At 51.4% G+C, this 27,775-nt stretch overlaps 1 protein-coding gene across 1 annotated transcript; it reads left to right on the forward strand.

Moving 5' to 3' along the window:
• RAMP3 (receptor activity modifying protein 3) lies at positions 1 to 26,574 on the forward strand. Its single transcript, XM_031013511.3, has 3 exons — positions 1 to 182; positions 19,638 to 19,770; positions 25,487 to 26,574. Exons 1-3 carry the CDS (start codon positions 125 to 127, stop codon positions 25,740 to 25,742), a joined length of 447 nt encoding a protein of 148 aa, XP_030869371.2. The 5' UTR covers positions 1 to 124; the 3' UTR covers positions 25,743 to 26,574.
• The last annotated feature ends 1,201 nt before the right edge of the window (positions 26,575 to 27,775 follow it).

Genomic DNA, 27,775 nt, shown 5'->3' on the forward strand with positions numbered 1-27,775 from the left:
GTGGTCTGGGGGTGCGGCCTGAGGGCGGACCCCCTGAGGCCCCGCCCCACCCCAACCCCAACCGGGCGTCCCCCAGCTGCGCCCCCAGCGGGACCGAGCGTGACCCAGCTGCGGCCGGCCAGTCATGGAGACTGGAGCGCGGCGGCGCCCGCAACTTCTCCCGTTGCTGCTGCTGCTCTGCGGTAAGGGGGCGTCGGCCCGCACCGGGGGCGCCCCCACTCCTCGGGGTTCACCGGACCCGGGTGGACCCGCGCCTTCCCGCACCTGCGCCGCGGCGGTCCTTCCCTTGCCCCGGAGCTCGGGAGGGGCGCACAGTGACCCTAGCGGGGTTCCCAGGCTCTGCGGGAGGGTTCCACCCGGGAGAAGCTGAAGGCGAAGGACTCTGGCGGGCAAGGGAGGCACAGGGCCCCCTCCGGGGCCTTCTGACGGCGGGGTCCGGCAGCCCCCGGTCCTCCTAGTTGTGATGTCCCCCCACGCCCCGGTTCTGGGGTCGCCTCAGGGTGGGCGAGAAGAGGTGGACCAGGTCTGGCTCTTTACCCCTTATCCCCCAGGGTGGGCTGTCTGTAAGGTAGTGAGCTCTCTGTCCTGGCATTGAGTGCCTGCCCACCACTCACAGAGGCGTGGGCGGGTGGACTCCGGACTGGGTAGCTGGTCCTCCCAGGGCCCTTCAGTGTGTGGACGCCTGTGTGTGTCCTGGAACTGGCTGAGAGGGGAAGCGGGGCGACTCTCTGAGCCATCCTCTCCTAATGCCTTCTTCGGCAAGAAATCAGGACTCTAGGAAGAACCATTGCTCACAAAATGGAAATAGATTAAACTAAAAGCTTGTTTTGAAGTACCTTGCTAAAGAAATTATCCAAGAAAAAGTAAGAGAGAGAGAGAGAGCGAGAGAGAGAGAGAGAATGTGTGTAAAGGCTGTTGGGGAAGAGTGCTTGCTGAGGGCTGGGGTCCACTAAGTGGTGACTGAGGCTGGCCAGTTCTGGGGGGGACATTGGTGATGGAGGGCCCTGGCCTGGTGGTCCCCAGTTTCCCTGGATGTAAGATGCAGAGTTGGGTCTGTTTTGATGATTTGGGATTTGGTACGGGAGGTGGGAAAAGGGTGGACCAAACTCAGTGGTCATTTTCCTTCCATTGAAGAGGTCTTGGTGTGCAGAACATGTGTGGCTTCATTTGGTGTTCCAGGGCTGGAGCCTAGGATGTGGTGGATTTTGTGTTGAAGTGCAAAGGTGCATGGCAGCTTCTGAAATCAGGAGCATGCTGATTTGAGATTTCAGCAAACTTCCAGTGAGCGCCCCTTAGGTGGAGATCTTGGTCGCTATAGTGGAAGGAAGGTCCTCTCAATTCATTCTGGGAGAAGCTGAGGCTTTCCTGACCATCTCCAGTATCAAATTGAGAAGGACCACAGGCTTCCGCCTGCACAGAATCCCCCCTCTTAATAATCCTGTCTCTTGTGGACCCAGTTCCTGAGGGCCACTTCTTTGTCCTGTTGTGTTGGTCCTGACTGTCCCCCTCCAATGGGACATGGGTTCACGCTCCCTGGCCAGAATAGGGACCAGGTCCAGCTTCTCAGCAGACCCTCCCAGTGTTCGACTGGCCAGAGTGAGATTCAGAGAGAGGTAAAACTTGCTCATGGTCCCAGGCCGATGTGTCAGAGGTATCCGGGACTGGAGCCCACATCTGCCCTGGATGCTGCTGTGTCTGGAAGGAAGGAGCTGGGTGGGTTCCTCTTGACTGAGGACTGGCTCAGGAGGACCAGCAGGGAGGGTGCAAGCCTCTGGGGCTTCTTTGAGAATTCCAGACCTTTTTCCAGAAAGCATTTGATGCTGTGTGGGGCTGTGGGGCTGTGGGGATGCGAAGTCCAGCAGTTGTCTACTCAGCAGGACGTTTTGCTGTGATGCCCAGCTCTTGACTGGACTCTTCTGGTCTGGGTGAAAATCCTGATCATGATCCCAAGATTATAAAGCACTCACTGGCCTCAGTTTCCCAGCTGCAATGTAGATGTAATAATAGCAACCTGTAAAGGGCTGCTGAGACCGTCAGTTTGATTCCATTCAGTTTAGTCCCTATCACCTTGTGTTGGGCATGGGATTGTGGGGTGGAAGGGTTCATGCTTAAACAAGGGGAGGTATGGGAAGGCACCCACCACTGACTGCACTGGGCCTCATGAGGCTCACTCACAGCACCCAAAGATGGAGCACCATAGTGTGTGTGCCTGTGTGTGCAAGCATATGAACATGGTGCCATCGTTTTTATCATTAAATGATGTTCTGCTACCATGTTACTTGTGGTCATATTGATTCTACTGAATCAAGTGGGCCCAAGGGCTGTGGTTGGATAGCAGTAACTCTGGTGAATTAAAGACTTGGAGGTGGCCGGCCGGGTGCGGTGGCTCACGCCTGTAATCCCAGCACTTTGGGAGGCCAAGGCGGGCAGATCTCGAGGTCAGGAGATCGAGACCATCCTGGCCAACATGGTGAAACTCCGTCTCTATTAAAAATACAAAATATTAGCCGGATGTGGTGGTGCATACCTGTAGTCTCAGCTACTCAGGAGGCTGAGGCAGGGGAATCGCTTGAACCTGGGAGGCGGAGATTGCAGTGAGCCGAGATCATGCTATTGCACTCCAGCCTGGTGACAAAGCGAGACTCTGCCTCAAAAAAAAAAAAAAAAAAAAAAAAAAAAAGACTTGAAGGTGGTGATTGGCCAAGAAGAGGCCCATAGATTTTTGGCACTGGAGGTTCCTTGGAGGTTATCTGACCTCCATGCTCTTACCTATTCTTCATAAGGAAACAGAAATCTGGAGGTTAGAGAGGAAGTTGCCCAACCACAGAGACCAGGGGCAGAACCGCCCAGAATCCACAGCCTCCCAAGGTCGACTGACCGTGGCCCATGGCAGCCACTTGCCAGTCTCGTCGATGCTCTTTCTGTCAAGGAGGGGGAGAGCGCCTGTGTTTCATTTCCAAATGACTAGCCACAAAAGCCCTTTCTGGCGGAAATGCATCTGTTTGGCTGTTTATCATCTCTCAGTGGCGTCTGGAAGTCCCTGAGACAAAAGAAACACAGGCCAGCATGTTCTTTGTTTCCCAATGAAACCAACCAAAATGGATTTCTATTTTGATTCAGTTCCTGCGACCTTTACTAATGCAGCCAGTAGCTTGATTGGCAATGGCCCTTTTTTGTGGTGTTGCCAGGAATCTGTCTTTACACCATTGTTCTAACATTGGGTGGGTTGTCAGGTTTTGCTGGGAGCCCCTCAAGCCTCATGTGCACTAGAAATGAGCTCCCTGGGGAGGGCACTTGGTTTCTCAGGGTGCCTGCCTTGTGCAGGCCCAGGGCTGGTGCTGTCACAGGCATCCTCATAGCACCTCCGTGGGCAGAGAAGTTATCCCAGAACACCTGCCTGAGGATGGCATGTGGTCCTCAAAGGCACATTTACAATCTGCCTGGGCCAGGTCCTTGCGATGGGTCATGTGAAGATTATGGAGTATGTAGAGATTTGGGGCATGCAGAGATTCAGGGAGGGGAATGTTGTCAGGGACCCCTCCTTCTCTTTTTAGATAGCTGTGCCACCTGGGTGGGTATTTGTAGAGCAGAGGGGGAGGGGCTGGGCAATGCCCTGGCACTGGGGGTGGTGGGGAATTGATGCTATCTTTGCCTGGCTCAGTGAGGGAGATCAGGGGCTCAGGGAGAATAATAGTTGCCTGAGGGTAATGAATACTTATCAGGACCTTGTCCCAGAGCTGTGTTTCAGAACGTCATGGTTAATGTGAAAATGTGGCAGATACAGGCCCTGTGTAGGGAGGTGGGCTGTAGGAACAGCCATGACTTGGGCTGGCTGCGGCAAATACCTCCTAGGAAAGGGCTGGGGAGGAGAAGGCAGTGGTTCAGATTCATTCTGACTTCCAGGACGAGGAGGAAGGAAGGAGAAGAGAGGAAACAGGGGAGGGGTAGGAGGGTAAACGAGGACAGGGGAAGGAGGAAGAGAGGAAGAAGGGGAAGGAGGGGGAGGCGGAGGAGGAAGAAGAACTGGGCTGGGTCTCGGTGGTCTGATAGGTGACAGTCAGAGCAGGCTGAGGGGGGACCAGGCCAAGGGGTCCAGGTCTAGGGGTTCAGATTCAGACCAAGGGGTCCAGGTGGACCAGGCTGCAGGTGTGGGCACTGGCCAGGAGGGACAGCGTGGGCTAGCCTGGCTTGTGCCCATTGGGATGGTGGGCGGAGCTCAGGAGACCCACCCAAGGGTGCTGAGAGAATCTGTTAGGGAATGATGCCAGACCCAGGGATGAGGATAGGAGCTGGATGTGGAGAGCAGCTAGGCGAACCTTCAGAGTCCAAGGCAGGGGCAGCTTTAGGGTGAAGGTGCACAGGCCGCCTTAGTCCTCGTGTGACTCCACGTGGTCCCTGGGGCTTGCACCCCTTGGTCAGTTATGCCAGGGCTGTCTTTTCACCTGCAGGCAGGTGCAGTTGAGCAGGGTGGCAGAGGGAGGCCTTGGGAAAGTCGCTTTCTTTTGGGCCTCCATCACCCCATCTCTAAACTGAGGGAGGTGGTGAAGGAGGCATGATGTTTTTCAGGCCCTTCCCAGGATCAATGCCGACGTGTACTCCAGAATCTGTTGCAGAGCCCAGGCTTGACATGGAGCTTGGAAGTGCCCACTGGGAGAGAAGGAAAGGAAGGTGGGGATCGGGGACCAGGGCTAAGTGGGGCCACTCCAGCCAGGAGCCCTCAGGGCAAGGAGGTGAGCCTTGGATACAGCCCTGCTTGACAGACCAAGGGTGGGAATTGGAGTGAGGGTGTCAGTCTGAGGCAATGGTGACATGCCACCTGGAGACAGCTCTGTGGACAGGTGGCCTGGCTTTGAACCTTGACTCCCCTGACTTGTCTAATTGAGGAAGCAGCTGACCCACCCTGCCACAGGGTTTCAGTCTTTAAGTACCTGCCCTGTCTGGCTGTTGTAGGGCTTGGCGGGTTGGGCCACATTTAGAACAGGGCATTCAGGGAGCACTGGTCAGTACTGAAGGAGGTGGAGAGCCTGGCTGAAGGGAAAGAGAAATGGGGCAAGGGTCTGCCAGGTAGGTGCCACTGGTTCCGTTTCTGAATGGGGACATTGAGGCTCAGATGGGCAAGTGAGTGAGTGTCAGGGTCAGGGGCAGAGTCGAGGTGAGCACCTAGAGCCTTCTGGCTCCTGCTTGCTGCTCTTCCATCCCCCATGCCCTTACTCCTTGGAGTGTGGTCCTTGGACCTGCAGAAGGGGCTTGCCTGGAGCTTGCAGAGATGAGTGCTTTGGCCTCCAAGCCTGCTGGACTGGAATCTACATTGCTTGAGGTCTTCAGGTGATGGCCTGCACATCTGAGTGGAGACACATTGCTTTCTATCTCTCAGTCTCAGCCTTGACCCCATGTCTGAATCACTTGGAGGTTTTAACAAACATGAATTCTTGGTTTCACACCCCAGAGGCTCCCATGCAATAGGCCTGGGCTGTGGCCTGGGTGAGCCTACTGTGCAGTTGACTCTGCTGGGTCTGTCCTATCTCTGGTGGCTGCCCTGAAAGATGACAGTGCCCAGAGGAACTAGGGATAGAGCCCCCAAGCCTCAGGGCTTTCTGGGTGGGTTCATGAATGGTGGTCCCTACCAGCCTTATAGAAGAATGGCTTCACTTTTGAGTCTCTTATTACTTTTTGGTTCCTTCAAAGCACTTCAGAGTCTAGAGCTGCGCTACAAGAGAACCTGGGGTCAGCAGCTTGGGACACACAGAAGTGGGAGCTGCTGGTGTCCAGGAAGGAGGCTGTGGTAATGGGGGACAGTCTGATTGTGGAGGAGGAGGGGCAGGTGCTGCCAGCAGCCAGAGGGTCGTGGAGCAGCAGCTCATGGGTGGGACAAGCTGGAGGCTGGGGTCAGCAGTGGTGGGAATAGGAAGTTGGGGCCCGATGGAGGCTAACCTTGACAGAGATTTTGTAGTTGCACAATTATTAACCGATGGAAACACACAGAATCAGAATCACTCTTTTTTACAGATGGGGAGACAAAGGACCAGAAAGGTGAAGGGCCCTGCTTGAAGTCACACAGCAAATCAGGAACTAAATGAGATGAGGTCTCTGTCTTCTGGCTCCATGCTAGTGGGGCATCTGGAGGGTGGCACAGTCAGGCTACAGAAGGACACGGGCCTCCATTACTGCAGAGATGGTACGGCTTCTCTTGAAGGGACGCCAGCTTCAGTCCTAGCTTGTGCTTGCCCAGGATTCCATGATGTGAAGGTTCAGAGGGCCTATTTGGGTTAAGTGGGAGAGTACTGTAGCTGAAAACCCACTTCTGCCTTTCTATTAGACTTTAAATAAACTCTGAAGACCTGTAAATCCTGCTCCAACCTTGCCCTGGGTCTACCTTTCCAAAGTCACTTCTTCTTTCCTTTACACCCACAATGGTGTGTACCCTACCCCTCCACACACAGTATACCCAGCTCCACTGTGCTCCTGCCTGTGCCCTGGACACCTCTGTTCCTCCTCTGTTCACGTTTTCTAATAGCTTCCTGATTTTTATCTACTTGTTCTGTAAATTATTGAGAGAGGAGTATTCTCCAATTATCTGCTGGGTGCGGTGGCTCATGCCTGTAATTCCAGCACTTTGGGAGGCCAAGGCGAGAGGATCACTGGAGCCTAGCCTGGGTAATATGAGATCTTGTCTCTACAAATTACAAAAAAAAATTAGCTGAGTGTGGTGGCACATGCCTGTGGTCCCAGCTACTCAGGAGGCTGGGGTGGGAGGATTGCTCAAGCTCAGGCAGTGAAGGCTGCAGTGAGTCATGATCGCACCACTGTACTCCAGCCTCGGTGACAGAGTGAGACCTTGTCTCAAAAGAAAAAAAAAAAAAGAATTCTCCAATTGTAATTGTGAAATTGTGGATTTGTCATTTTCTTCTTGTAGTTCTGTTTTTGCCTTGTGTGTTTTGATGCTGTTATTAGGTGCATACATATTTAGGATTGCTACATCATCTTGATGAATTGAGCCCTTTATTGTATTGAAAAGACCCTCTTTATCTCTAGTAATATTTTTTGCTCCAAAACATACTTTGTCTGATATTAATATAGCCACTCCGTCTTTCTTTTCATTAGTGGTAGCAAGATGTGTCTTTTCCCACTCTTTTATTTTGAACCTATTTGAGTCTTTTCATTTAAAGTTGGATTCTTGTTGGCAGCCTACTGTTGGACCTTACTTTTTGTTCTTATTTGACAATCTTTGCTTCTTAGTTGAAGTGCTTAGACCATTTACTTTCAATCTGATTATTGATATGGTTAGATTTAAATCTACCATTGTACCATCAATTCTTTTCCTCTCTTTTCTCCTTTTCTGCCTTCTTTTGGACTCAGTATTTATTATTATTACTCCATTTCTTCTTCCTCTTGCCCTTCTCCTCCTCCATCACTGCTAATTGGGTGTAATTCTTTTTTTTGTTTTGTTACTCCAGTGGTTGGTTCAGGGTTTACGGTATACATCTTTAACTTATCAATCTGTCTTCAGGTGACATTACACTGATTCATGGATAGCCTAAGAACCTTCCATTTCTCTCCTCCTGAACTTTATGCCGTTGCTGTCATATATTTTATTTAAATCAAAGTTATAAATCTCACAATACATGATTATTATCTTTTACAGAATTTAGACATTGAGAAAAATTCTATATATTTACTTGCATAGTTAAAATTTCTGATGTCCTCCATTCCTTTGCATAGGTCCATATTGGCTTCTGATAGGCTTTCCTAAACATTACTTATAGTTTGGGTGTGTGGGTGATATTTCCTTTCACCTTTTGTATGTTTGAAAAAGTTTTTATTATGCCTTAAAAAGCCAGCATTATTGAGATATAATTCACACACCACGCATTTCACCCATTTAAAGTATACATCAATATTTTTTAGTACATTCCTAGAATTTTGCAACCATCACTATACTCAATTATGGAATGTTGTTGTCACCACAAAAATAAACCCCCTACCCATTAGCAGTCACTCCCTATTTCCTCCAACCCCCTTAGCCTTAAGGAATCACTAATATGTTTTCTGTCTCTAGATTTGCTTGTTCTGCACATTTAGTGTAAATGGCATCATATAATATGTGAGATTTTGTGACTGGCTTCTCTCACAGCAGAATGTTTTTAAGGTTCATTCATATAGTGGTATGTTTTAGCACTTCACTCTTTTATGTACAAATAATATTCTGTCGCATGGATATACCACATTCTAGCCATTCATCAGCTGATGGACATTATTTCGTCTTTTGGCTATTATGAATAATGCTGCTATGAATCTTCTTGTAAAAATCTGTGTGTGAACATGTGCGGTATAAATTTAGGAGTGGAACTGTGTAGTCATATGGTAACTCTACGTTTAACATTTTGAGAAACTGCTAGACTAGTTTCCAACGTGGCTGCTTCATTTTACATTCCAATCAGCACTAGTATATAAAGGTTCCAATTTCTGCATGTCCTCACTAACAGTTTTTTTTTTTTTTTTCTGAGAGAGGGTCTCATTCTGTTGCCCAGTCTGGAGTGCAGTGGTGCAATCATAGCTCACTGCAACCCCGGACTCCTCCAGCCATCCTCCCACTTCAACCTCCCAAATGTCTGGGGTTACAAGTGTGTGCTATCACGTCTGACTGCCTTTTTGATGATAGCCATTCTGGTGGGTGTGAGTGGTATGTGATTGTGGTTTGATTTGCATTTCCCTGATGGTTAATGATGTTGATTGTCTTTCATGTGCTTATTGATCATTTATATATATTTTTGTAGAAATGACTATTCATATCCTTTGCCCATTTTTAATTGGTTTATTTTTCCCTTTATTATGGAGTTGTAAGAATTCTTTATGTAACCTGGGTACGAGTCTTTTATCAGATATACGACTTGCATATATTTTCTTTCATTCCGTGGGTTGTCTTTTCACTCTCTTGATGCTATCCTTTGAAGTACAGAAGTTTTAAAATTTGATGTGTCTAATTTATCTATTTTTCTTTTGGTTCTTGGGTTTTTGGTGTCATGTGTAAGAAGGCTTTTTCTCACACAAGGGCACAAAGATTTTCTCCTGTATTTTTCTAAAAGTTTTATTTATTTATTTTTTGAGACAGAGGCTTGCTTTGTTGCCCAGACTGGAGTGCAGTGGCGCAATCTCAGCTCACTGCAACCTCGGCCTCCCAGGTTCAAGCTATTCTTGTGCCTCAGCCTCCCGAATAGCTGGGTAATCTAAGAGTTTTATAATTTAGCTCTACATGTAGGTCTTTGATCCTTTTTTTTTTTTTTTTTTTGAGACAGAGTCTTGCCTTGTTGCCCAGGCTGGAGTGCAGTGGTATGATCTCCGCTCACTGCAAGCTCCCCCTCCTGGGTTCACGCCATTCTCCTGCCTCAGCCTCCCCAGTAGCTGGGACTACAGGTGCCCGCTACCACGCCCGGCTAATTTTTTGTACTTTTAGTAGAGACACGGTTTCACCGTGTTAGCCAGGATGGTCTCGATCTCCTGACCTCGTGATCCGCCTGCCACGGCCTCCCAAAGTGCTGGGATTACAGGCGTGAGCCACGACGCCCGGCCTGTGATCCATTTTGAGTTAATTTTCGTGTATGAGGTGAGAAGGGTCCGACTTTATTCTTTGGCAAGTGTATATCCAGTTGTCGCAGTACCATTTGTTGAAAAGAGTATTCTTTCTCTGGTGAATTGTCTTGGTACCTTTGTAGAAAATCAATTTATCATAAGTGTGAGGGTATATTCCTGGACTCTGAATTCTATTCCACTGGTCTATTTATCTAACCTTATGCCAGCACCATGCTATCTTGATTACTGTTGCCATGTTGTAAGTTGTAAGATTGGGATGTGTGAGTCCTACAACTTTGTTCTTTTTTTTTTTTTTTTTTTTTTTTGAGACGGAGTTTCATTCTTGTTGCCCAGGCTGGAGTGCAATGGTGCGATCTCGGCTCACCACAACCTCCGCCTCCCGGGTTCAAGCGATTCTCCTGCCTCCTGCCTTGGGAAGCCTCTCCTGAGGCTTCCCAAGTAGCTGGGATTACAGGCACGCGCCACCACGCCCGGCTAATTTTGTATTTTTAGTAGAGACGGGGTTTCTCCATGTTGGTCAGGCTGGTCTCCAACTCCCGACCTCAGGTGATCCACCCGCCTTGGCCTCCCAAAGTGCTGGGATTACAGGAGTGAGCCACCTCGCCTGGCCAACTTTGTTCTTTTTCATGATTGTTTTGGCTATTTTGTGTCCCTCGCTTTTCCATAGAAACTTTAGGATCAGCTCGTCAATTACTGCAATGGGCCAGCTGCGATTTTGATAGGGATTGCATTGAGTTTGTATATCACTTCAGGTAGTGCTGACATCTTAACAATTAAGTGTTCCAATGTGTTAACATAGGATGTCTTTCTATTTATGTAGATCTTTTAAAATTTCTTTCAACAGGCCTGGCATGGTGGTTCATACCTGTAATCCCAGCACTTTGGGAGGCCGAGGCTGGTGGATCACCTGAGGTCAGGAGTTTGAGACCAGCCTGGCCTACGTGGTGAAACCCCGTCTCTACTAAAAATACAAAAAATTAGCTGGGCATGGTGGCAGGTGCCTGTAATCCAAAGTACTCAGGAGGCTGAGTGAGGCATGAGAATCCCTTGAACCTGGGAGGCAGAGGTTCCAGTGAGCCGAAATGGTGCCACTGTACTCCAGCTTGGGTGACAGAGTGAGACTCTGTTTCCAAAAAAAAAAAAAAAAAAAAAAAAATTCAACAGTGTTTTATACTTTTTGGAGTACAAGTTTTGTACTTTTTAATTATACTTGTTACTAAGAATTTTATTATTTTTGATTGTATTGGAATTGGAATTGTTTTCTTTGTTTCCTTTTTGGATTATTCATTGCTAGTGCACAGAAATACAACTTATTTTTTTGTGTTAATTTTGTATCCTGCAACTTTGCTGAGTTAGTTTATTACCTGTAACAGTCTCTCTCTCTGTGTGTGTGCCTGTATGTTGATTCTTTCAGATTTTCTACGTATAAAATCGTGTCGTCTGTGATAGAGATAGTTTTACTTCTTCCTATCTAACTTGGATGCCTTTTATTTCACTTCTTGCTTAATTGCTCTGGCTAGAACTTCCAGTACTTATGTTGAATAGAAGTGGTGAAACCCGGCATCCTTGTTTTGTTCCTGATCTTAAAGGATAGCTTTGTCTTTCATCATTGGTTATGTTAACTCTGGGCATTTCATATATGGTCATTATCATGTTGAGGAAATTCCATTCCATTCCATTCCTAATATATTGAGTGCTTTTAAATCATGAAAAGACATTGGATTTTGTCAAATGCTTTTTCTGCATCAATTGAGATGATCGTGTGGTTCCCCCCTTCATTTATTAATGTGATATATTACATGAATTGACGTTCTTATGTTGAACCACCCTTGCATTCCTGAGATAAAACCTTCTTGGTCATGGTGTATAATCCTTTTTATATGTTGCTGGATTAAGTTTGCTAGTATCGAAGGTTTTTACATATATATTCAGAAGCAATATTGACCTATAGATTTCTTTTCTTACTATGTCTTCGGTTTTGCTGTCAAGATTATACTGGCTTCAGAGAATGAGTTGGAAGATGGGGAAGTGCTGCTTGTTCTATTTTCTGGAAGAGTTTGTGAATGATTTCTGTTAATTCTTCTTTCAGTGTTTGGTAGAATTTGCCAGAGAAGCCTCTATACCTGGGATTATCTTTGGGAGAAATTTTAAAATTAAGAACTCAGTCTCTTTATTTAGTATAGACCTATTTAGATTTTTGATGTCTTCTTGAACCAATTTCAGTAGTTTATGTCTTTAATAGTTTCCTAGGTTGTAACAAAGTACCATAATCTGGGTGACTTAAAACCCGTTCTGGAGGCTGGAAGAACCCAGGTGCTGGGCACTCCTTCCCAGCCTTTCCCGAACTTCTGGTGGCCCCAGGTGTTCCTTGGCTTGCAGTAGCATCACTCCCATCTCTGCCTCCATCTTCACACTGTTGTCTTCTCCCTGAATGTCTTCACCTCATCTTCTTTCTGTGTGTGTCTTTCTCTGTGTTCATATTTCTCCTTTTTGTAAGAATATACCAGTCATGTTGGATTAGGTCTACCCAAACGACCTAGTTTTAACCTGATTACCTCAGTTGAGACCCTATTTCCAAGTAAAGTCAGAATCTGAGGTGTACTAGGGGTTAGGACTTCAATATATCTTTTTTAGGGGAGACGCAATTCATTCCATAACAATGCCTTATTAGGAATTTGTCCATTTCATTGACATTATCTAATTTGTTGGCATATAGCAGTTCATAGTATTTGCATATAATCTTTTTTATTTCTCTAACACAGGTAGTGATATAGTGATATCTCCTCTTTCATCCCTGATTTAGTAATTTGAGTCTCTCTCTTTTCTTCCTGGTAAGTCTAGTTAAAGGTTTGTCAGTTTGTTGATCTTTTAAAAGCTTTTTTTTTTTAATGAGCTTTTGGTTTTGTTGATTTTTTTTCTATTTTGTAGTTCATTAATTTCTCCTCTAATCTTAATTTCTTCCTTTCTTCTGCTGTCTTTAAGCTTAGTTTGATCTTCTTTGTCTGGTGCCTTAGGGTGGAAGGCTGGGTAATTGATTTGAGATCTTTCTTCTTTATTCTTTTTATTTTATTATTTATTTATTTATTTTTGAGACGGAGTCTTGCTCTGTCACCTAGGCTGGAGTGTAATGGCGCAATCTTGGCTACTGCAACCTCTGCCTCCTGGGTTCAAGCGATTCTCCTGCCTCAGCCTCTCGAGTAGCTAGGACTACAGGTGCATGCCACCATGCTTGGCTAATTTTTTGTATTTTTACTGGAGATGGGGTTTCACTCTGTTAGCCAGGATGATCTCGATCTCCTGACCTCATGATCTGCCCGCCTCGGCCTTCCAAAGTGCTGGGATTACAGGCGTGAGCCTCTGCGCCCGGCCTTATTTTATTTATTTATTTATTTTTTAGAGACAGAGTCTTGCTGTGTCACCCAGGCTGGAGTGCAATGGTGTGATCATGGCTCATTTCAGCCTTGAACTCTTAGGCTCAAGTGTTCCTCCCACCTCAGTCTCCCTGTTGGCTGGGACTGCAGGTGTGCCACTATGCCTGGCTAATTAAAAAAATTTTATTTTGTAGAGATGAAGGTTTCACAATGGTGCCCAGGCTGGTCAGGAACTCCCAGCAACAAGCCATCCTACCTGGGATTCTAAGAGTGAGTCACCATGTCCAGCCTTTTTTTTTTTAACATAAGTTTTTACAACTAAAAATTTTTCTCCAAGTACTGTTTTAGCTGCATCTCTCTAAGTTTTGGTATGTTGTGTCTTTTATTTTTATTCATCTCAAAACCATATCTAATTTCCCTTGTGAAATTTTCTTTGGCCTATTGGTTATTTAGGAATGCTGTTTATTTTCTACATATTTGTGAATTTCCCCAAATTCTTTCCATCTTTGATTTCCTTCTTTCTTTTTTTTTTTTTTTTGAGACAGAGTTTCACTCTGTTGCCCAGGCTGGAGTACAATGGTGTGATCTCGGCTCACTGCAACCTCTGCCTCCTGGGTTCAAGCGATTCTCCTGCCTCAGCCTCCTGAGTAGCTGGGTCTACAGATATGCACCACTGTGCCCTGCTAATTTTTGTATTTTTAGTAGAGATGGGGTTTCGCCATGTTGTCCAGGTTGGTCTCGAACTCTGGATCTCAGGTGACCTGCCCACCTCGGCCTCTGAAAGTTCTGGGATTATAGGCGTGAGCCACCACGCTCAGCCCTGTCTTTGATTTCTAATTTTATTCCCTTGTGGTCAGAGGACATTTATATAATCCTTTAAAATCTATTCAGGCTTTAACAAAGTCTCATGTCCTTTTTGATTTTTTTTCTTTTTTTAAAAATTATTTTAGTCTAATAAAAATTATTTTATTTATTGTTATTATTTTTTGAGACAAGGTCTTGCTCTGTCACCCAGGCCGTAGTGCATTGGCATGATCATGGCTCACTGTAGCCTCAAACTCCTGGATTTGAGCAATCCTTCCACCTCAGCCTCCCAAAGTGATGGGATTACAGGTGTGGGATGCTACGCCTGCCTCCCTTGTTTTTGACAACACCCTCAGGCATGGACTTCTGTTCTGTTCCAAATATAGTCAATCCCTTCTGCAACAGCTATGGAAATATCTGTCTCTTCTTACAGCCTGCCTCTTCCCCTGGGCAGGACCTGGCACAGTATTGGACTGGGGGATAGGACAATGGCCTGCTTCTACCAGAATGACATCTCTGCTCCACAAGCAGGCACCCGTGAGGGACACTGTAGTTCCTGATTTTGGCTTGCTCCTCCCAGTGTGGAGCCTCCACCCTACCAGTGAGCTGGGGTGGGGTGGTTGGGGCCCCAGTACTCTTGGCCTGCCATGCCTGGTGCAGAACCTCCACCTTAGAAGTGGGGACTGGGCAGGGCAGGGAGCCTCAGTCCTCTAGGCCTCATCTGCCCAGAAAGAAGAGACCTCCTGCAACATGGAGCTGGGAGGGACATGCCTGCTTGTCCCAGGGTGAAACTGTAGCCCAGGACGGGGAGCTGGGGTAGATAGAACCTCCATTTGTGGTTGCACCCACTGGAGTACAGGCTCTACAGCCAGAGGTAGGGTGTGGAGTGGGAACAGGTTGTAGCTCAAATGTCACAGATTCTCACTATTCTTCCTGAGATGTGGTAGATTTTCTTGAATAACCTTCTTCATTTGATGTGTGCCCTTAGGATGAGCTTCTCATACCACCATCCCAGAAGTCTGTACCCCCTTGTTGAGTTTCTTTTCTTTTCTTTCAACAGAGTCTCACTCTGTCACCCAGGCTAGAGTGCAGTGGCACGATCTTGGCTCACTGCAACCTCTGCCTCCTTGGTTCAAGCGATTCTCATACCTCAGCTTCCCGAGTAGGTGGGACCACAGGTGCACGCCTCCTTGTCTGGCTAATTTTTGTATTTTTAGTAGAGACAGGGTTTCACCTTGTTGGGTCTTTCTATTGAGGTTATACTTAGTTGATTTTTGATTGTGAGCTGCTCGTTTTCCTTGGGAAGTTAATTATGGCAGCTTTCTGAGGGCTGCAATGATGGTGCCTCCCTCTGAGAGGGTTTGGGTTTATTTGCTCCTGCAGGGGCCTGTCCATGATGATCAGTTTAAACTTGGGGTTTCCCTGGGTCCATCCAGGTCATGTGAATTTGGGCTGTGAATCCACAAGAAGGTCAGCCTTGCTTATGACTTCTCAGAGAGGGGTCCCCCTCCCTGCTCAGTGCCAGGTCCCATTCCTCCTACTTGGCCAAGGGTGAAGAGTTATTTCTGGTTCACCTACCTCTGAATGTCAGTTTATGGGGCCTTTCATTAGACTTCTCATTTTGGCCTTTATCCACCCCCAGGTTTCCAGGCTGGGAAGATGCCTCCAGGGCAACAAATCCATGGCCCTCTGGGTTCCACTCCATCTAGTCTTTAGCTTGATAATTTCTTGCCATCTTGTCAGCTCCTTGATGATTTTATGAATGTATGGTTTATATTTTATCCAGGCTTTCAGTTGTTTTCAGTAGAAAGTTTGTCCAGACATCTGCCATATGACTGGACATGGAAGTGTGTCTGCTTATCTTCTCTACAAGGATATAGTGAGGCTTGTATAAGCCTTGTACAAAATCCACACTATAGCTGCAAGCGGTGTCCATCAGAAGCTGTGCGTGGTGCCCAGGTGTCAGGACCCTGGGCTATTGTCCAGGCTGCCGCTATCAAACTGGGATTTTGGGTGAAAGATGTGGCCTCTCTAATATTGCTTTTGTGGAAGGAAGGACACATGCCTTGAGGTGCCTGTGGGGACCAAGTGGGCTTCTCCCTATGAAGGTCCCAGCTGTGTCTGTGGACAACTGAGCAGGAGGTGGTGGGCAGTGGTTTTTACATCCAAGTTTCCCGGTGCCCAGTGAGCCCTGATGGGCTTTGGGAAGTGGAGGAAACCCCAGCATGGAGCTGACTGCTCACTGGGGGAAAGCTGTAGCTTTCCCTGTAGCCTCTGTAGGCTTCTGCCACTTCTGATAGTGTGGGGAGGACCGCAAGGAGCAGGGCTGATCGTCCAGGGCACCTGCTTTCCCTTGGGGACTGTCAGCAACTTTGCCCACAGCTCACACTGCTTCAACTGCTACCATCCTGGGGTCCTCACATTCATGGCGCAAATGCTGCTGTGGACCTCCTGACACCAGGCCTGAGCTGGGAGGAGGGCAGACACACATAGCAGAGCCTCGACAGCAGGGGAGCAGTGGGGCCCAGTAGCCAAGGAGAGGGGTGAGGTGGGGGTGTTGGTGGGGGCTGTGGATTTCCTCCTAGGGAGATGGGAGTGGGCACTCCCAGCTGAGGAAATGGACAAGGCCCAGTGAGAGCAGACAGGATGGGGAGCACCGTGCTTTGGCTGGAGGAGTGAGCCAGGAGGGTCTTGGGTACTGTGGGTGAAGAGAGCAGGCCCGGCATGCACAGATGACTACCCCAAAGCTGTGTGACCCTGGGAGACACTTAACCTTTCTGGGCATCAGCCTCTCCATCTGTGTAGTGGGTGTTATAGTGCCCTTGGGGTCTGCTGTGATGTCTGGGACAGATGACAGCGGCCTAAGGGCCAGGGAAAGTACAGGCTGGGTCCTCAGGGACCTCCTGACTCCCATGGCCTCAGCAAGCCTTCATGTGTGCAGCTGGCCACTGTCCCCACACTGGCTGCTGTTCTTAGTCCATCTCTGGGCCATTGACTGGTATTTGCTGAAGCCATGTTGCTTTGGGCACCTGGACCCATCTTGCTCCACGCTCCTCCTGCTACCCGGGCAGCTCAAGTCCTCTTAGGTGATCCCAATGGAGCCTGTGCATTTTTTAGCCCCCTATAACCACTGCACCATCCCTTTCAGTGGTCCTGCTGCAGCCCTGGTCATGCCCCCTTCCCGCCACTGACATCAGAGCTCAGGTCTCCTTCTGACTGTGGCTGCCTGTATGCGCAGCCCCTATATGGCCTGTGCATCTTGGTGAGACTTGCTGACACTCTGTCCTGTGTTCTGCCCCATCTATTATATGCTCTATCTTCAGTCACTCCCCTAGTTGGACTGAGATCCCTGTGTCTTCCTCTTGCCCCCTGGACCCCAGATGGCAGGTCCTGAAGACAGGAACCAGACCCTCTCCCTCTCCCCTTGTCCAAGGATCCAACACAGTCCGCCACACATGATAGCGGTGGTCCAGGATGTTTTGCTAAATCTTTGGATAAATTTCACTGGGGTGACAGTGGGTACTGAGCCACCATCTATCTCCATGTGCAGACCCCGTGGGACCATGTGGGGGACCTGTGCTACATGCAGGGATGGAACAGACACAGAATGAGCACATGGCCTTTCTGTGAAGAGAGGTGAGCACCCCAGAGGCTCACTCGGGTTGGGGCCCTAAGTGGGATGTGTGGCCTTTCAGAGAATCCAGGCCTGCAGCTGTGCTGATGAGACAAGCGAACGTGGGGGTCAGGGACATTCCAGGTGCTGGAAACCATGCAGAGTGGCCAGAAGGCCCTGAAACACCTGTTCTGGGAGAACCAGTCACTGACCTTGTGTCCAGGGGCCATGGTGGTGACTTCACCCAGCCTGTGTCCTTGCCATCTGCTTACACATGGCAGCAGGCTGACCACTGAGCCACAGCCTGTGTGCTTCCCATCCCCAGGGTTCCCTGGGGCCTCAAGATGCCCTGGGTCCTGGGGAAGCTTGCATGGACAGAAGGGGAGATGTGAGTGCCTACACAGGCTTCTCAGACCACCTGCTGGGACCTGCGAGTCCCCTGTCCAACTTTACCAGCTGTGACCCCCAGGGGCCCTTCTCAGTGCTGTCAGCCTGGAGTCTGAGGTATAGGTTTGGGCAGTCACAAAGGGAAGAAGGTGCCTTGAGTCTGGGAACCCATGACCCTGAACAGCTGGCAAGCCCTTTTGTGTTCTCTTCTGTGGGGTTCCAGTTAACACCTGTCCTCTGTATGTGCTCCAGCTGTTCTGCTGCAGGTGGGGGTGGGCTGAGCATGCAAGTTCCCTTAACCCTGGGATCTGGACCCCTCCAGCCTTCCTTTGGCCTTAGGCAAGCCACTCCCTTTTGCTGGCATCAGGCCCTTGTTCAACCAAGGGGCTTCCAGGGGCTTCCCTAATGTTAGGATTAAGCAGGCTATGACTCTTGAGGAGTGTCTGGGGTGCTGTGTTCTGGTGGAGCAGGTCCCTGCACCAGAAAGTGGTCCTGTCTAAACCTGCCATTTCCATATTAAAGTGACTTATTCAGCACTTGCTCAGTGCCCAGGGTGAGCCACACATGGAAGAAGATCAGACTCTGAAATGCTCACTGCTTTCTCTATCATTCAGCCAAGACTTATTGAGGGAATGAATGAATGATATGTTCCTGGAGGTGGCACTGAGCATTTCAGACTAAGTTAGCCAGCTCAACCTCCTTGTGAGGTGGGGCCTGTATCCCTCATCTTGCGGATGGGGAAACTGAGGTTGAGCTGGTAACCAGTGAAGTGTGGGTGTGAGCCAGGTCTGTCCCATGTCAATCTGGAACCATTTTCTTATCTGCTTCTTCATGGTATTTCCTCTAGCCCAGCACCAGCTGCCGGAACACAGATGACAGGGCTGTGTACACACATGCTCATGTATGCATACACATACACACTAAGATATAGATGGCAGGGCTGTGTACCTACACACACACACGCACACACACCAAGACACAGACAGCAGGGCTGTGCGTGCACACACACACACACACACACACACACCCGAGACACATATGCCTGGGGTCTCTCTTGAGTATATGATGAGCACCAAAGCAGAGGTCAGGTGAGGGAAGTTTAGGAGCAGGGAAGTCCTGTCGTCTGGAAATGGGATGACCGTGGAGACAGGCCCTGAAGGACAGGGGGCATTGCTCAGTGGGAGGGAGGATGTTCCCCATGGGGAAGTGTGTGGAGCAAAGGCATGAGGAGGAAGGGGAGGGGATGTCTTGGTGGGCAGAGGTTGGGAAGGGTAGTGGGGAAATCCTGGGACAAGCAGCTTGTGTCAGACCCTGAGAAAGTCCAAAGGACTCATTCCCATTGCTGGGAACATGAGTCCCTGCAGTGGCCTCAGCCCCTGGTTTCCCAGAATTGGAGGGGGGCTTTGACCAGGAGGGGGTGGTCTTTACTGGCCTGGAGCCCTCCTCTGCCACCCCTGCAGGCAATGGGATGGTCCCCAGGTCTTAGAGTCCTCAGGATGTTCCCAGGCCCTGGGACTCCTAAGCTGGAACTGGAGCCTCTTTGCCAGCCCTGATCTGCCTGAGACCCTCTCACCACCTCCCAAGGAGTTTGGCCCAGGGTCTCACTGCCTGATCCCTCCCTGTGTCACTGCCTGCGAGGCGGTGAAGTGAAAAGGTGGACTTGTCCTGTCTTGGGGACAGGTCCCTGTGTGGAGCCTCCTTTCTGCACTGACAGGTAGGTCAGGGTGGAGGGTGAAGGACTCCGCTGGAACTGTCTCAGGCTTGCAAACAGAGCCTTGCTAGCGAGTACTCAAGTTATGGCCCCTCGGGCCTCCCCCGTCCTGGCATCCCTAGTGTGAACTGCAGTGGAATTCTTATGGCTGTCCCCTCTCCAGGTGGGTGTCCCAGAGCAGGCGGCTGCAACGAGACAGGCATGTTGGAGAGGCTGCCCCTGTGTGGGAAGGTTTTCGCAGACATGATGGGCAAGGTGGACGTCTGGAAGTGGTGCAACCTGTCCGAGTTCATCGTGTGAGTGCCACTGCTGGGCGTGGGATTTGCTCTGACCACAGCACTGCCCACTGCCCAACCACTGCCTGACCACAGCCTGACCGCACTCTACCCAAGGCCTCACCCATGCCCCACCCACAACCCACCGTAGGCCACCCACAGCCCTTTCATGTGCTGCCCCACACTTTGCCCAGGGCCCCAACCATGCTCCTATTCACACTCTGCTCTTGGCTCTGGCCACCCCACCCACATCCCCCTGGCACATCACTCACGGCCCCGCCCATGCTGTGCCCCTGCCCACGGCATTTGTGCTCCCCACACCCACAGCGGGTTCCCAGCTTCCTACCCCCGATTCTGCATCCTCACTCTGATGTTCTAGCAATTCTACACTGTGCCTCTGCTTCTCCCTCTCCTCTGTTATTTGGGAATCCTCCCCATGCCTGCTTTTCCTCCTGATCCAGATTAGTGCCCTGCCCTGGGAGTGTCCAGTTCGGGGGTTCCCTGGCCTGGGGGTGCCCTGTCTGGGGGGGGGGGGGTTCTCTGCCTGGAGGGTGCCCTGCCCTGGGAGTGTCCAGTTTGCGGGTGGCCTGGCCTGGGGGGTGCACTCTCCCAGGGGCGGGTGCTGCCCTACCCCAGGGGGTGCCCTGGCCTGGGGGATGCCTTGCCTGGAGGGTGCTCCGCCTCTCCTTACAGCTGGAGCTGGGTGGACATTGTCATGTGTCTTTCTTACACCACCAGTCATGGCTGGGTCTGTCCTCGGTGGTCAGAGGACTTAGAGGAATTGGGTTCCAATGGTTTTTATATCAGGTGTAATTGTGGACAACACCTCATAGTGAAGGGAGGGCCCCTTGTTCTAGAAGCTTCCCAAGTTTTTCGTCTCCTTACTTCCTTGGAAATCGCTCATGGCCTCACAGTCCTCTGCCCCACCCCACTCCACCTCTGGCTTTGCAGTCTTGTGCCACCCCCTGGTGGCTGCTGCCAGACCCAAAATATGCTGGCCTCATGCTTTTGCATGTTAGCACCCCAGCCCCTGCCTTCTGTAGAGACACTGACCATGGCCCTGCCCCAGGAAGCCTCCCCGGCCCTGGCCATTCTAGTGGCCCAGCAGATGGGGGCTCCTTGAGGCTGTCACATCTGCAGCCCCACCGTGTGGAGGAACTGCTTGCTGAACCAAGTGGAATGGAATTCTGAGTCTCCTGGGAAGGGGTGCTGGGATTCAGGAAGGGGTTTTGCAGGCTCCTCCTGGTCCTCAGTGAGCCTGGACACAGGCTTGGAATGGACCCACGGGTGGGGGTGGAGTCAGGGAAGAGGAGGTCATAGCTTCATAGCTTCTGGTCTTGCTCCTCTCTGTAACCTGCTAAAGCCTCGGTAAAGAGACTAAATAGAGATGTCCAGCCGTGGGTTGGGAGGACAGGAGTGGAGGCAACCCGATGGGCATTTAGGAGCCAGTGAGTGAGTGGGCAAGAGCCACTGACTGAGTGCCCTTGGTGAAGTCAGACCTGATGCTGGAAAAGGGGAGCTGGGAACAGCCAGGTTGACATTGCGGAGCCCTCCCATGACCCGGCTGGCAGCACCAGCTCCCAAGAGAGTGGCAAGAGTGGCTGAGAAGCAGTGAGGTGTCCAGAGCCCTCCTCCACCCCAGCTGGACACTGGAGGTGTATTCTTGGAGCTGGTGACACCAGGGTTTCTGGGCCTTCCCATGTAATTGAGAACGTGGCACAGTGTCCCAGAGAGGGAGGCTGGAGAAAGCGGCTGATACGCATTATGTTTTGCCACTGGGTCCAGGAGGGTGGTCTAGGGTAGGATTGGAGCTGTCCTTTCTGAGGAGTGAGACCAGCCAAGAGGAAGGACCTAGAAGCAGTGACCCCCCCAACCCCTGGAAGCTCTGGGGACAAGCTCTTCTGCAGGGTCCCAGTGTCTCATCAGCTCTCAGTCCCCACTCCCAGTCATGAGTGTCCAAGCAGGGTCCCTGGAAATCTGATCTAAGGCTCTGACCCTGAAGGACAGAGACCAGAGAGATGGAACCAAGCAACCCCGGGGGCCATGCACCAAGAAGAAAACTGCAAACGTCATGACTGATATCTTCAGAGGGCAACAACTATCTCTCATGTGATAAATGAGAACAAAGAAAGAGCTTTAGAAATGGAGGATGCAATAGAAGTGAAATGGAATAGAAAGGTTGGAAGGGAGATGTTGAGGAAATCTCCCAGGAATAGGAGAGAGAGACAGAGAAGATGATCAGGAGGTCAGTGGTCAGTCCAGGCATAACACCAAGATAGTAGGAATTCTAGAAAGAGAACAGGAGAATGGAAGGATAAAGGGCCCTTGCCAGGGGCTGAGGGCATGAGCTTGCAGCTGGTGAGGGCTTGCCCGGTACTAGCACGAGGGAGGAAAATGTCCTCCATGGACCCTGGAATATCAGAGCTGTGGAAACAAAGGAAAACTTCTACACCTATCCAGAAGGAGGAAAAAAATGAGCTCTAGGTTGGAGATGAGGGGATCAGAGGCCTTCAGGCTCCCCCACCGCAGCCCTGGAAACCGAGGACTGTGGGATGCAAGGACCTGAGAATTTCCGACTGTGATTTCTCAGCTAGTGTGCTATTTCCCGCCAATTTGTCCACTAATTAGGGAGAAACGAAAATACTGTCAGACGTGTGGCACCTCCAGCATCTGATTCCCACATACCTTTCTCAAGCTCTGGCGGCTGTGCGCCAAGGTGTGGAGCAAACCACGACAAAAGAAGCTATGAGATTTGGGGAGCGGAGCCAAGGCAGGAGAGGGAAGCCCCAGGGAGGGCGGTGCCCCAGCGTGGCAGTACACCCCGGGTGGAGGCAGCCTGGCCCAGGTGGAGGGCACTTGATGCTTACCTGACATGGTGACTGCCTGCCCATGCCCTGCAGCCCAGCTCAGTCAAGAGTGAAGGACACTCCTCTCTTTCCCCTGAATGTTCATTCTGCTTTGGTCCCCACTGAAGCAGGGTGGGCCTTGGTGAGCTTAGAGGAGAGGTGGCTTGCTCCCCTCAATAGGACTGGTCCACATGACGACCCCATCAGGAGTCAAGTCATGGCTGGGAAGACGCTATTCCCCAAACTCGCCCATGGCCTGCCTGTGGCCTTCCCTGGGGAGGAGTCTCATTGCCCCTCGGGGCAACCAGAGCGTGTCCTCTCCTGGGAACCTCCCTCCAATAGCAGCAATGGGCTCCTTCTGTACCCAGTTAAGGAGCATTGCTATGGGATTTCCAAATGCAACACTATATTGCCTGGGAACACACTCAGGTGGTGAAACATAAAGGAAGGTGGGCAAACACCCCAGAGGTGGGTGGGGGGAGAGGGAGTCTGACTGGGGGGTTTGCCCGGCTTCCAGCCTGCTGGGCTCCTCTCCTTCCCATCCTGGGTTGTGGTGCATCTTTTTTAGGGAGAGTGCTCTGGGGAGCCTGACTGAAGGAGGAGTGGGGAGGCCCCAGATTATCCAGGGGATGAATAAATCATAAGTAGTTCCCGGTTTTCTAGAGAAGCACTGAATGTGGACCTCTCTAGATATGTGACAAAAATGCAGATTTTGTGGATCCACAGAGATAGGTGCTGTGCTCAGCTCTGCCCCAAACCTAACAGCTGGGGTGGGCTCACCCCATGACCTTCTGTGTGCCAGGCACTTGCTGGGGCACATGGACCTCAACTCATTTGGTTCTCTCAACCACCTGATAGGATAAGTGTTATTAAACCCACTTACAAATGAGGAAACTGAGGTCAAGGGAGGATAAATGACATGGCCCATATCACAAAGATGGTGAGTGGCTGAGCTGGAGTTGGAGAGGCCCTGCTATGTTGGCTCTGCAACCTGAGCCTGAAGCCACTGTCCATGCTGTCTTCTGGGATTACCTCTGCTCCGTGGGCTTCTCCATGTGGCCTAGCTTTGGCTGGGAGTGGGGTTTGGGAACAGCAGGGGCTTTCAGCCCTGCCTCACCTCCTCTTGGGATGGTTCTGGGGCTGCACATCACTCCTCTTGCCCTGTAGACTCGCTGTCCACAGAGGGTCTTCTCCAGGGTCTGTCTGGCTTATCTCAGCCCTGGGGATGGTTGTTGGGGGGTGGCATTCCTGGGTAGCAGTTCAGTGGAATGACTTTGGAGGCACAGAGGTTACTGCATGTGATTCTCATCACACACATAGATGCTGGGAACTTCTGAAGGTGAAGGCTGTTGCAGGGTGTTGTTAGACGGCTCCCCAGCTCCTGGATCAGCTCGCGGGGAGTTGGGGTGGACGGCAGGCTACTGAATCTGAGGCTCTGTGGGAGAAGCAGGTCAGGGGAGCTAGGTCCATGGACCTAGCTGTTGAGGTGTCTCTAATGCCTGGGCATGTCTCAGGTGCTGCATTGTGGCTGAGGCCCAGGAGAGCCAACAGCTCTGTACTTGGATTCGAGGCTGTTTCTTTTGCTCTGGCTGTTCTCTGCTGACACTACCTGGAAAGGCACAGGTGTGTGTCTGACCTACATTCCAAGGTGCTGAGAGCCAGCCTTGGATCAGTCAGGAGCTGGGCTGAGTGACTGTACCTGGGCTTCCCAGACCCTTCCTGGGGCATGCGGTTGGGAGACCAGGAGAACCCTGGGTGGAGCAGGTCAGAGTCCCTGTTTCCTACCCCTTTTTGATGCTTTGGGAAATCTACGCCCAGATGATGTTCCATGCAGGAAGCAGCTCTTTCCTGTTGATGGGCCAGGTCAGTAGCTCCCTCCTGGGACAGCGCAGGGAGGAGTAGATGGGCTTACTTTCCCATGGGGAAGCCGAGGCAGGACCCTTCACACTCCTGCATCTGTACTCATGCAGCACAGACGTGGGGAAGTGCTAGCCCTGCACAGAGGTGGTGGCATCTGGGCAGGAGTCCATCTAGCTTCATCTAGAACATCCTGAATGAGTGGCTGCCACTCTAGGCCTTGCAGACCCCAATGACAGGGAGGTCATCACCTCCACAGGCTGCCCATTGGAACAGGTGGTGGCTGGGAAGTCCTTTATGCTGAGTTGACCTCTGGGTCTTGGTGGCTGTAGCCCTTGGTCAGCATGAGGACTGTCCAGAGCCTGTGCTGGGCGGTCATGGAGCATCATGGGTGGTTTGCTGAGTGCCCTTCCCATCTTTGATCTCATGGACAGGGGAACCCACAGGAGGGGGCTCCACATGTCCTGCTAGATGGGGCCGAAGGAAGCAACTTCTGAGTAGGAGATGAAGAGGCAGGGACTGGGGCTCACAGGTCTGACTCCCACTTGGCCACCACCTGGCACATGAGGGCAGGCTGCCTTGATTAGGAGGTGGCTGGCCCCTGGCCTCAGAGAGACCCTCCTCTCAGGCTCTTAGGTTATCCTGGATGATGAAGGCTTTGCAGGTCCAAGCGGCCGTGATCCAGGCACCCTTTGGCCCTGGAGAAGCATGGCTTGGTGTGTCCTCTGGGCAGACCTGCGTAGTGCTTAGAGGTCCAGGGAAGCTCGGCTGAGACCCTGGATCCTGGGAGCTCATGGCCTCAAAAGCAGCAAGTCATGGTCATTGTGATGCAAATGTGGGCAGGGGACACAGGGAGTGGGTCATGGGCACAGATGACCCTGTGGCCAGAATGGGGATTTTCCAAGGCTGGGCTGTGAATAGGTGGCCAAATGGGACTGTACCCAAGCCACCCCACCCATCTTCCTGGCCTCAGGTCAGGGCAGGTGTGAGGGGGGATGGCGAGAGCCTGGCTTTCACCCCCTCTGCTTTTGCAGGTACTATGAGAGTTTCACCAACTGCACCGAGATGGAGGCCAACATCGTGGGCTGCTACTGGCCCAACCCCCTGGCCCAGGGCTTCATCACCGGCATCCACAGGCAGTTCTTCTCCAACTGCACCGTGGACAGGGTCCACTTGGAGGACCCCCCAGACGAGGTTCTCATCCCGCTGATCGTTATACCCGTCGTTCTGACTGTCGCCATGGCTGGCCTGGTGGTGTGGCGCAGCAAACGCACCGACACGCTGCTGTGAGGGTGCGGGTGAGATGGAGTGGGTCACACCTGGCAAGCTGGAAGAAAGTTCCCTGGGGATGGGAGAGTGGGTGGGTGCTGCCAATCTCCAGCTACTGTGGCCACACCCCACCTGGTCATGGGCAGACCCCTCCCTTCCTGGGCTGACCTGCTCCCTCGAGGCCAGCCTCCTCCCTGGCTGAGGCTCAGGCTATCCGCCCAAGCTCTTTGCTCGTTCTAGGGCCAGTGGAGGAAAATGTGATAAGGCCAGAGCTTGTGTGCTGGGCACAGAAATCACCTGCTGCATCCTGTGCTCCGCAGGCTGGGCCGGAGCCTCTGCCCGCAGGTTTCTATGCTGCTTCTTAGCACAGAATCCAGCCTAGCTTTAGCCGCAGTCTAGGCCCTGCTTGGACTAGGACTCCTGGCTTGACCCCATCTCTGGTTCCTGCCCTGGCTCCTGCACCAGCCCCAGCTCCTGCCTACATCCAGGCAGAAAGATAGACAGGGGCTCTTGGAAGATGTTCCGTGCTGTGACCTCCGAGCCCTCCTGGTGGGAAGACAGCTGGAAAGGCTGGGAGGAGAAGGGAGGGGCTGGGGGTTCCCAGGAGCCATGCGTGGCCTGCAGAGTGCATTCCATCATGATGCTGTGCCCGCTATGGGCTGTGTCCATGACCAGAGGCTGGAGTGGGGGTGTGTTAGAGCCCCTCACCGGGGCTTGCTGTGCGGATGGGGCCTGGGCCTCCTTCCTACAGGGGCTCCTCTGTGGGTGAGGGGCCCTCTGGAATGGCATCCCATGAGCTTGTGGCCTCTATCTGCTACCATCTGTGTTTTATCTGAGTAAAGTTACCTTACTTCTGGAATTTCCTGTTTTGTTTCATGTTATTCAGAGAGACGGTGCATCTCTTGGGACTGATGAGTCCCCTGTACATATTGTACAGATAGGGAACAACTGAGGTTCCGGAATCCCAGAATGTCAGCGCTTAGGGGGCTCAGAGAGTGTTACAATAGGAGAGGGGCCTGACAGGAGGAGGGACTTGCCTAGCTACTCGCAGCCCCTTGGGCACTTCCCATCCCTGACCCATTGGTTTGAGGATGACAGGGAAGATTTCTCTCTCTTCTGTTTTCCCTTTGCAGCTGCCTTGGGCTTGCTAGGACCCCTGCCTGGGTTTTCTGGGGACCGAGAGGCCCTGGTCAGGTCTGGCTGAAGGCAGATGCTTGTCCTGGGGGGTCCCTAGAGCAGGTGGAGGGGCTTTACCTCCAGGCCTCTGGCCAGGCCCTTGTCCAGGCTCCAGTTCTGTGGACCTGCGTCTTTTGCATGTGGGCTGTTGGATCCAGGATCTTCTTGCTGGATCCCAGGACCCCTGTGAGTGGAGGCAGGCACGACCCTGGTAGTTCCTCTGCCTTTAGAGGCCCAGCTCCCCTTCGATGCCCAGGCAGGCAGGTTCTGGCACTGGGGATCTGCATGGTGGATGCCACTGGACCAGAGGTCTGGGTGGGTGGCCTGAGCCTGACCCCACTGGGGGCACAGTGTAGGGGAAAGAATCTGAGTCTACTGCATGTTCTTGGGGCAGCTTTGGCCGGGCATCAAAGGTTGCGATCCCCATCACCTGAGCCTTGGCCAGCTATCTCTGAGATGGGACACCATCTGCCCGATGAGGTGACTGTGTGGAGACAGGGAGGTCAGCGTGCCCACAGGTGTCAGGCCATCTGGCCTGCAGTGGTGGCTCTGTGTTCAGTGGATCCTGGGGTCTCTCATGGGGCCTCTGTGTAACTTGCTCCCTCCAGCCCATTCCGATTCCAGAACCACTCTGCACTGGGGTCCTGGCTGCTATGGTAGAGGTGCAGCCCTGCCCCTTGGCTCGCGTTAGGCACCCCCTGGTTGTGCATCCCTGAAGAAATGCTTGAAATGTGCTGAGGGACCCCCCAACAAGGGGCTGGGACACCTGCAGCTACCTCCTGGGTTCCCTGGAACCCAAGCCCTGGAAGCTGCTCTGAGTAGGGAGTGAGCCTGGAGTCATGCTCTGGCCTCCTCCCAAGCTCTTGGGCACTGTTTTC

The sequence above is a fragment of the Gorilla gorilla genome, chromosome 6 (assembly GCF_029281585.2).
Source record: "Gorilla gorilla gorilla isolate KB3781 chromosome 6, NHGRI_mGorGor1-v2.1_pri, whole genome shotgun sequence".
In the NCBI taxonomy this organism is placed as follows: domain Eukaryota; kingdom Metazoa; phylum Chordata; class Mammalia; order Primates; family Hominidae; genus Gorilla; species Gorilla gorilla.

Excerpts from the sequence above, each read along its gene's own strand:
- RAMP3 (XM_031013511.3), top strand. The coding sequence starts at position 125 with ATGGAGACTGGAGCGCGGCGGCGCCCGCAACTTCTCCCGTTGCTGCTG. Across the intron at positions 183-19,637 it reads GTTGCTGCTGCTGCTCTGCG|GTGGGTGTCCCAGAGCAGGC; the intron begins GTAAGGGGGCGT and ends TCCCCTCTCCAG. Across the intron at positions 19,771-25,486 it reads AACCTGTCCGAGTTCATCGT|GTACTATGAGAGTTTCACCA; the intron begins GTGAGTGCCACT and ends CTGCTTTTGCAG.